Source organism: Procambarus clarkii, chromosome 43 (genome assembly GCF_040958095.1).
Source record: "Procambarus clarkii isolate CNS0578487 chromosome 43, FALCON_Pclarkii_2.0, whole genome shotgun sequence".
Taxonomy (NCBI): domain Eukaryota; kingdom Metazoa; phylum Arthropoda; class Malacostraca; order Decapoda; family Cambaridae; genus Procambarus; species Procambarus clarkii.
Genome location: NC_091192.1, coordinates 24,650,403 through 24,660,614, shown reverse-complemented (window position 1 = coordinate 24,660,614; position 10,212 = coordinate 24,650,403). Strand labels below are relative to the sequence as shown.

General features: G+C 41.9%; 1 protein-coding gene across 3 annotated transcripts in view; it reads left to right on the top strand.

Annotated features, from left to right (window-relative positions):
* Positions 1-4,324: 4,324 nt before the first annotated feature.
* The window catches only part of LOC123755879 (uncharacterized), a 26,286-nt gene continuing 20,398 nt past the window's right edge, over positions 4,325-10,212 (top strand). For all 3 annotated transcript variants that reach the window (XR_011221984.1, XM_045738802.2, XM_069300128.1), the window contains exons 1-2: positions 4,325-4,861; positions 8,342-9,028. Coding sequence is in view for 1 of the 3 variants with exons in the window: in XM_069300128.1 (XP_069156229.1) it covers positions 4,837-4,861; positions 8,342-9,028 (712 nt within the window). In the remaining 2 variants the exon portion in view is untranslated. The remainder of the gene's footprint in view (positions 4,862-8,341; positions 9,029-10,212) is intronic.

The following is a 10,212-nucleotide window of genomic DNA, read 5'->3' as shown; positions in this document are numbered from 1 at the left end:
ACGGGTGGGGTCCCTTCCCCCGTCGACGGGTGTGGTCCCTCCCCCCATCGACGGGTGTGGTCCCTTCCCCTTCTACGGGTCGAGTCTGTGCCCCTTCTCCCCTTCCCCTACTCCGACGAGTGATGTTGGCGGGCAACCAGTTTCCCCCTCTCTACCAACGGGTGGGGTCTGTAGCCGCAGTACAGCTAAGTTCTCACCTCAACTGGTTAACTACTTGGATGTTGTTAATTTCTATAAGTTTCTGGCATAAATAGAGATTTAAGAGTGAGGCATAATGTTATTCTGATGAAATTCGATCATCGGAAACGCTTGGTTTAAAGAACAAACGTCCCATGAATATTCAGTGTATTATCGATTTATGTGTGTGCGTGCGGTGGAATCCAAACATAATGGATCTGAAACATGTGTACCGTTAGAAAGTACTGTATGTGAGACATACGTAGTCTCTTCTCGCACTCTTAAATCTTGCCTTTAACCTTTCTTGGAAACCCCAATTCACAGTACTGTGAACATTTTGTATATGCTCTATTTTTGTATGTATGTAGAGAATCCTTAATTCCTCTCAACTCTTTAAGACATAACTGTAACATGCTTGTGTCTAAAGCTAGACACAAATACAACAAAATTATTAATGATGGTAACAGGGTCCATTTCATGTGGACTCCATCTCATGTTGGCCTCTGAATGCATGATAGAGCTGATGAGTTAGCCAAAGAATGTGCTTTAAAGGAGAAATTGAGCATAACCTTGATTTGTCAATAAGCAGTCTGAGAGCAATAGTACACCAAGAACTTCAACAAAATCTTGTAGATCTGAGGCAAAGTGAAATCGACACCAGTAATTTCATCATCATACTATCATGCAAGAGGAGCCACACACCTATGGATCATCCAATAAAATCGGCAGACTTCTAGATGTTGCTACTGCTCGGCTTAGACTCTGTTACAAGTATCTCTGGGAATTCTCATTATCTACTGATGTAGACCTGACCAAATGTAAACTGTCAACAAAATTATTCGCACACCCTCCGTCACTATGTGATGCAGTGCGAAAAGATACGGGAATTCAGAGACAATTCTATAACATGTTCCAGTGATGTGTAAATATTTCATTCAAAATTATCTGCTATCAGAAATTTTAGCCAAATGTCCCTCAGTTTGCTAACTGCAGGTAGTAACTAAGTGATTGTAACCTATCCACCGCTGCCCACTGGATGGGGGGCGGTGTGCAGGACAAACATATCAATTGTGACACTAGCTCTCCACATATGTCAGTTGCTTAATTTTGAAATTGTACTTGTGGTCGGTCTCGAGCCCATTGTTGATGTGACGATGTGCATTTAATTTTGTAACTAGCTCATCAAGATTGTAGCTTGCTGACCTAATGAATTGTGGGGTTCAGTCCCTGAGCCCATTATGTGCCTCTGTAACCGTTTCCACTACCGCTCACAGGATGGATATGGGGCTGCATAATAAATGAACTAAACTGGAGAATCTTCAAGTATCGTATAAAGTAAATTGTATTTAAAGTCAAATTTCTACAATAGACAAAAGCTAAGTCATCCGGTTAGAACCATACACGCATTTTTCTATCAATTATTTTAATTCAACTTATGCTTATAAGTGCAATGCAGTCCTTCTGGCTTAGCTCTTTCTCCTTAATTGTACTTTTTACCTCATTTTGGCAAAGGCTTAACAACGTAATATAAAATAAGTTATATTTAAATGTAAATGATATATGGAATATGCATCTTAATTTATATATAGCCAAGCAGGTGATATCTAGCTTAATGAGGCTGCGTAATTTGGAAGGTTGGTCTCTTGATAGCCTAGGGTGAGGCGGTCACTTTGTGTAGTATGTGTGTATGAACTTTTATGTTAATAGCGTATGCATGCTAGTATTTATCGGGTCTTATACCTTAACACTTCAACACCTCCAGAAATGTCTTGATCTAATTTTATTATTTTATTTAGCTAATTCTTCAGTCCTGACGCCATCATGACAGGCAACTCTGTACAATATAATAATTTTCGGTGGCTTTGCAATTTCTTCCTTTTATTAACAAGCTTGGGTACGCAGCAATGTGCTGCTACCCCCATTCTATATGAGGAATTACAGAGAACATATAAAAAACTAGCTTCATGTAATATCCCCATCTCACGGGATGGTTACCCGTTTTTGGAATCAGATAAACACAGGGAATGTGAGCATGGCAAAATAGAGAGCTGACTGGACCACTGGGCTATGTTTACATGTACGAGTCATTCACCTGATCTGGTCTCTGGTATGCATATAAATGATTTGCAATTTCAACGCCTTCCTCGGACAAAGTCTTGCCAGCACAATGACGTCGGATACCTGTATGTCTTTGGTACGATTCAGCAAATATTTGCGCAGGATATTTCTAAATTAACGTTGGGATATTTACCTGTATTTACCTGAGGTCCACCATCTCTCTAGTAGCCTCGACGGGGATATGAAAACGGCGGCTTATTAAGATTGCCCCATTGTTCCTGAGGATTTAATACCCGATTATCGAGAGATGCTATCTTGCTAGACCCCCTCCCCTTCCCTATCGGTTCTGGAATTGCTGTCAGGAAGTTGGTAGGATGGAAGACTTACTGGTTTTGGAACTTGTCTGGTAGGAGAGAGAGAGAGAGTGTGTGCGTGCGTGCGTGTACATACGGACGTACACGCCAGTACTTGTCATCATATGTGTATACCTGCACTCACCACCGTGTGCGTGCGCAACTCGCCGTCGTGTGTGTAATTCGTTCTGCCGCGGACAGGAAGCCTGTGTTTACATATATTTTAGACTTGTATCGAGGTCCCCCAAGGTCGAACTACTGGCCCTTCCCAGGATGCAATCACACTACAGTTGACTAAACTTTTTTTTATGTGAATAAGAGGTATTAGGTGAAGGCAAATTTGCCCAACCATTTCTGTCCTACCTGGGATCCCTGCTTGTGAGTCGAGAAGGAACCCAGATGTACTACGAGACGCTTGAGGGATGGTAGCTATGCTTGTAGTATCCCGTCTTCCCAGTACAGTACTTTATAATATGACGGCTTTGAAAATACTGACGGTTTTGGCCTCCACCGCCTTCTCGCTCCTCACTAGTTCCAACCGTCTATCACTATTTGCAAAGGAGGACTTTCTAATACATTTTTCCATAAATTTTGTTTCCTGAACTTGAATCTGTGACTTTTAATTTATTCTTGAAGTTGCAGATTTCAAGAATTTCTCCTGGTCAGTTTGGTCGATTCCTCTTAATATTTTTGTATATAGTGTATCGCCTCTTTTATTTTTTTTCCTTCTACCTTCTAACTTTGGCATGTTTAACACCTCTAGCCTCTCCTCGTATCCCTTGTTTATTCAGCTCAGGAAGTCATTTCATGGCATGTCTCTGCACCTTTACCAGCTTACTGATCGATGTGCATCTTAAGATATGACACCATACAACCCCTGCATATTCCAACTTTGGTTTCATGAAAATCGTGAACAATTTTCTGTAATATATCTCTATTCATGTAATTTAAAGCGATTCTAAAGTTGGAGAGCGTAGCATATGCTCCTCGCACAATGTCCTTTATATGGTCCTCTGGTGATTTTTCCTATCTCTCCTCCAAGAGTTCATGTAACTTACCATCATCAGCAAACATGTTCCTGTTGTTCTGTATTCCTGCTGGTAGATCGCTTATATATACGTGGTGTAGGTGGACGTCAGTACTCATTGTTGTGTGTGGGTGACGCCAGTATCCATCGCTGTTTTTTGCATTTTTTGCTACACATTTCTTTGTGTAGCAAAATTGCTACACAATAGTGTATACAAAGCCCGTCCTAATAAACGGAGGTCAAATGCTTGTTAATGCAGCCGTCAAAGTTTGGCGGCTCACAACTGATGAAGCTCGAACTTTTCAGGAACAGTGCTTCGCTCACGTCCGCTGAACTCAACACAACCTAAAATTTTAATTTAACCCAATCCATCCAGATTACAAAGTCCAATGTTCATTCCATGCAGCCGCCATATCCCCTGTAATGAAAACAGCTTTTACACGCGACTTAAAACTAATGACGATTGACCATATCTTCAACAGCACTTCGCTCTGTTCGAATCTTAAGTCTGTAAGTGCTTCACCCACGTACTACAAATACAAACAATCGCCAACAGAACCTAAATACTTAACCTAACTAATGCCTAAATATGCACAATATGCTAATATATAATAATAATAATTTATATTTCAGAAAATTCCTGTTCTGAATGAACAGCATGTTAAAATTTATGAATGCGTCTTTAGGGTCGAACGCTGGATGGAATGGAGTTGATCTGAGGACTGGTTGCACCCGAGATAGGCGGAATCAAATGTCAACCTTAAGAATTTCACACTATCTTTACATAGAAGTTGACTTTCATAAAGGATTAAGGGTAAAGGGTGGTTATGGGTCAGTATGCCGCTGAGCTCAGTGACCCACATCCCCACACCTCCCAGCAGACAAGCAGCCCCAGTCCGGCAGCCTCGTCCCTCGTATCAACACCAGAGCGCTGCTGCTTGACATATTAGGTAGCCTTGTCCTTAAACCGTGTCCGCATCGTCGGCCAGTTCACTTGTAGGTGATCGGAAACAGCTGTGTTGTGCGGAGGACTAAACAGCTGTATTGTGTGCGGGAATTAACAGCTATATTGTGCAGGGGAGTAAACATTACCCCATTAATGTAACTTTGTTGAAACTATTCGAAATGGTTCCTACCGTTGAACAGTGTTTGCCTCTTGACTGTGGTGGACGAACGGTGTTAACCACGAATATAAAATCAAAAATTAAATTGAAAATATAAATGATAATTCATCAAAAGATTACGGGTGAGTAAGTAGCTTTTATATATTGTTCCGAGTATTTCATTAATTTTTATACCGTTGTGTGTGTGTGTGTGTGTACTCACCTATTTGTACTTGCGGGGGTTAAGCTCTGGTTCTTTGGTCCCGCTTCTCAACTGTCAATCAACTGGTGTACGGGGTCCTGAGCCTGCTGGGCTCTATCATATCTACACTTGAAACTGTGTATGGAGTCGGTACTTACCTAGTTGTGCTTGCGGGGGTTGAGCTCTGGCTCTTTGGTCCCGCCTCTCAACGGTCAATCAACTAATGTACAGGTTCCTGAGCCTACTGGGCTCTATCATATCTACTCTACTCTCATACTCACCGAATATGAGGTGAAACCCGAGAAGGTAAGAAGTATACCATAGGAGTTAATGAGGAAATAAAACTGCAGACGCCTAATTCTAATAGAAAAATGTGAAATTGAGACAAAAGACAGCAACAGAAGAGAGAGAAAAGAAAGCCTAAAGCGGCTAAAGCAAAGTCGGATCACGTTTGTTAAGAAGGTTAGAGCATTTAACTACGTACTGAAAAGGGCAAGAGTCGACAGCAACAAAGCCAGGACTAATTTTCACACTGGCCACGTCGAGTATGAGTAGATTCAACAGGACGCCGCCTGTGAAGAGCAGAGACAAGAAAGATGAGACCAATCTATAGGATGATTAGTCCCTAACATAACAGAGGATAGCATTGTTTATCTGCAAGTTTATCACTTTATGTTCATATTTTGTCGTGGATAGTATGGTCAGTTTCACCGAAGTATTGAAGACAAGACGAGCAGGAAATAGAATGAACACAAACAGCATTGGAAGTAGGAGTAGTAGTGTGAACCCAGATGACTGCAATGTGTGTTGGCAGGTTCAGGTCGAAAGGCGAGTTTTTTTATCAGAAGGACAAAGCGTATAACTGCGATTTTTTAGTTCAGATATGAAAGGAAGGAACAGCACACATGCTGCTAATATTGGAAGCACATTTAGGATGAAGGAAAGTTTCTTTATTTTAGTTTAGCTTGAGAAAAGGCACTGTGGATAAGATTTAAGGGATAATCAAGGCGAGAGAGACAGAAACTTGTAATGAAGATAAATTTCGGAATCAAGAATCTGAGGGTCGTAGTAGGATGATAGAAAAATAAATGAATTTATTTCATTTATTTTTCCATTCATCGACTTGAGAATGGTCCAGGACGGACCGAAACGTCGTCGTCCCTTCACCTTCTAGTGTGTGGTCTGGTCAACTCAATCAAATTAATTTACAAACTAGTGTGTGGGTCGGGTGTATAACACTGCCCCTGCCATATCTCACTATTATGTGAGATATGGCAGGACGTCTTGTGATGTATGGACATACACACCTCAGTACTTAACATCGCAATACTAGCACTTTCTGTCCCTTTGAATGACAGAAAATTGGATAACTAGGGAAATCTTGGTGGCAGATTGAAATTGAAATTGAAATTGAAATAAGTTTATTGAGGTAAAATACACACAAAGGGATGAGGTAGCTCAAGCTATTCTCACCCCGTTCAGTACAACGTGTTAATATATACATATACACACATCACAAATAAACATATTACCAAACATTCTGAGAGGTAAAAATATACATTTCCTCCCTCACAAGGAGTATGGTATCAGACGTACAGACTCTATGGTGGCAGATGCTTTAGGTAAACACCCATTGTTGAGGTCGAGCGAAACACTTTAACACGACTCGCAACTGGTGGCATTCGTAAACGCAACTCCGTAAACAGCCCGTCCTCCTAAGGTTTCAAAACGTCAAGAAAAAACACGGAAGTTACAGCCCCGCTCCTGTGCCAGGTAAGTCCACAATGGGCTCACCATAGCCCATGCTACTTGGAACTTTTTGTTCCAAGTACCGAATCTTAAACAGCAACAACAGTCAAGAAAACGGTTAATTTAAAGTGTCCATTCCTAACCTAACAGACTAAATCAGAGGATCCAAAACCGAAAACGGTACTGTACGTCACTTTCGCGAGCCGCTTCCATTTTCTAGTCCGACCTCCGTTTCCGCCTTCACCGATGGGTCTAAGTCTGCGGACGGTCTTGGCTACTCTGTTGTTTTTCCTGATCACACTTATATGTGTCGCTTACCTCCGGAGACTAGCATCTTTACAGCAGAGCTTTATGCTATTCTCTATACTCTTCGTCTCCTGCTTTCTCGTTGTCAGTCTTCCTTTGTAGTTGTTGTTGACTCTCGTAGTGCCCTCATGGCTCTCGGGTCCTTTAATCCGGTTCATCCAGTGGTTGTCGAGATTGGCTATTTCTTGTTCACAGTAAATTTAAGTCGGTTGAGTTTTGTTGGGTTCCCAGCCATATTGGTGTGTCTTTAAATGAGCGTGCGGATGCTGCTGCCAGGGAAGCTGTCCGCACTTGTCCCATCTCTTGTAAAGGTATTCCTTATTCCTACTTTTACCCGGTTATCCATTCATCCGTCCTTACCCGTTGGCAGGCTTCTTGGTCGTCTGTTACTGGTAACAAACTACGTACTCTTAAAAGTTGTGTGTCCTCGTGGCCGTCCTCCTACCACCGTAACCAGCGATGGGAAACGGCTCTGGCGAGGTTGCGTATTGGCCATACTCGCTTAACTCATGGTCACTTAATGGAGCGCCGCCCTGCTCCTTATTGTCCTAATTGCACTGACCCTCTTACGGTCGTGCATATCCTTGTTGAATGTCCTGACTTCCAGGACGAGCATGTGTCTTGTTTTCCGACCGTCCCCTGCGGTCGCTTGTCTCTCGATAGTATTCTTGGTAACTCGGATACTTTTGATATCGTTCGTCTTATGGGTTTCTGTTCTTGTATTGGCATCCTTGGTGATATTTAGCGCCCTCTGATTATCCCGCACATTTGATGATGCTACATAGCCTTCCCGGTTTGGTGCCTTCTTTTGATAATACTTACTTTCTAGTCCGACGATTTTTGTCCTTAGTAACGCATATAGGCGAAAAGTAGCGTTCCTTGCTTTAAATGCTTCATCCACTCATTACAAATATAAATAATTACTAACAGAACCTAAGCACCTAACCCAACCTAATCTATTCCTAACTATACATGGATCCTTAATATATGATAATATTTTGATTTATATATAAGAACAAACCTATTTTTGATACACAATTCGTTAAGTGATGAGTGCGTCTATGGGGTGGGGGGCGCCGCTTTAACGAGCCTATAGCCTAAGAACAGGTTGAATTTGTAATCTAAAATGTGTTATTGTGGCTTACAAGCTCAAATGCTCGAGTCAGATAAGGTATATATATATATATATATATATATATATATATATATATATATATATATATATATATATATATATATATATATATATATATATATATAAAATATATATATAATATATACACACACACAGATGATTATCATCCATAATATCAATTACCTGAATGATTTTCTTCTTTAATCTACCTTGGTTTATTTATTTTTATAGGCGGGAAGATGACTGGGTTATGGCGCTGCCTCCTAGTGGCTGCGGCCTTGTGCAGCGTCTGCCTGTCGGTGCCACCTCCAGGCCCTCACCTGGTGGACCCTCACCTAGTGGGCCCTCACCTGGTGGACCCTCGCAAGCAGGACACTCACCTGGTGGGCCCTCGCAAGCAGGACCCTCACCTGCTGGACCCTCTCAAGTTGAATGTCACCTCATTTGCACAATCTTCAGCAAATGGAAACAAATTATCTGATAAAATCAGTGTATCTTCTTTGGACTTAAAAGTTCAGCAGTCAGGAATATCGTCGTCAGTAGTAGAGATAACAGCTAATAATGACCAACTGGAACCGTCTGTGATAGACCCATTTTGGGCTGACTGGATTAAATATTTAACTTTTTATCTAACCTCAAATGACTCTTTTGATGGTCGTGCAAAGACTCTTGAAAATTCCTTCCGGTCCTTGTTGGAAGAGTTGTGGAGACTCGTGGCGGGAAACCCAAGGGGTGCAGCGGCAGCTAAGACGAAGATGACTGGTGTTGAAGGCAGGAGCGACGGACTTCTCGCATACTTATACCATGTGATCAAACGTTACTTGGGCAAGCCTCCTGGAATAATGGCCCTGGCAAACTACGACCCTGTCAAGATAGCCGCCACCATCGCGGCTGTATGGGGGATCAATGCACTCTTCTGTAAGTTTCTTATACTTATGTTTTTGTTCACATACACTCTTATATAATACAGAAACCACATTTAACATTTTTTTCGGGCGGGGGAGGGGGGCTTCAGAGGCCTACTAGTCATGGCCCTCAGATCTTTATCGTGTTTAGTTATATTAACTGGATAGTGTTCAAGTTGCCATGTGGTACGTCTATCAGCATTACCAAGGCTCAGAACATTAAATTTTTCAGTATTAAACTGCATTAGCAAATTACGTCCATTTCAAAAGAAATTTGAGTCTGAATATATTTTTGTGTTTATATTTCTTCTATTTTTGTGTCGTATGTAAATTTGCAAATGTTGTTGTTCAATCCCTAGTTAAATAATTTATATATATGGTAAACAAGAGAGGCCCCAAGACAGAGCCTTGAGGCATTCCACTTATAATAATTTCCCACTCTGACTTAACTCCATTTATGCTAATTTTCTGTTTGCTTGAATATAACTATGGCCTAATCCAACTTAAGAGAGCTTCCCTAATGCTATGAACCTCTACTTTTCTAATCAGTCTTTTGTAGGGAGCAGTATCCAAGGCTTTGCTGAAGTCAAGATACACAACTTCGAAATCCTTTCCACTGTCAACTGCCTCAAAAATGTTAGAAAGAATGAAAGTAAATTCGCCAAACATGAGCGGTCCTTAGTAAAAACAATTTTGTGGATACTTTATTAATTGATAATTTTCAAGATGTAGAAAAATTTATTTTGTGATTATCGCTTCAAGCAATTTTCCCACAACAGACATTAAGCTAATTAACCGATAGTTTGACGCAAGTGATCCATCTGCTTCCTTCATAGACCCCTCCAGAGTGCCACCTTGTCGTGGTGAGGAGCTCACAAACGCCTCCTTGGGGCCGGTGAGCGCTCTCTTGGCCCCCTCTCCTGCCCTTCTCCGGGTGTTGTATGTGTTAAGGTACACGTACCTTAGCACGCTGACCCGTAGGGATCTTGTTCTGGTCAACGGACCTCCAGCTGGAGGGGCTGCCCTTGGTGGATGGTTGGGTGTCCAGGCTGGGGCGAAAGGGAGAATGAGGTCTTTGCACCTATGTGGGAGAATGTACGAGGCAGTAGGACTTCCCTGTAAAAAAGGGGGAGCACCGCTGGGGACGACGCATCCCTTCCTGCACTGGCCAGCACTCGGCCTCCCTGGCTGCTCTGG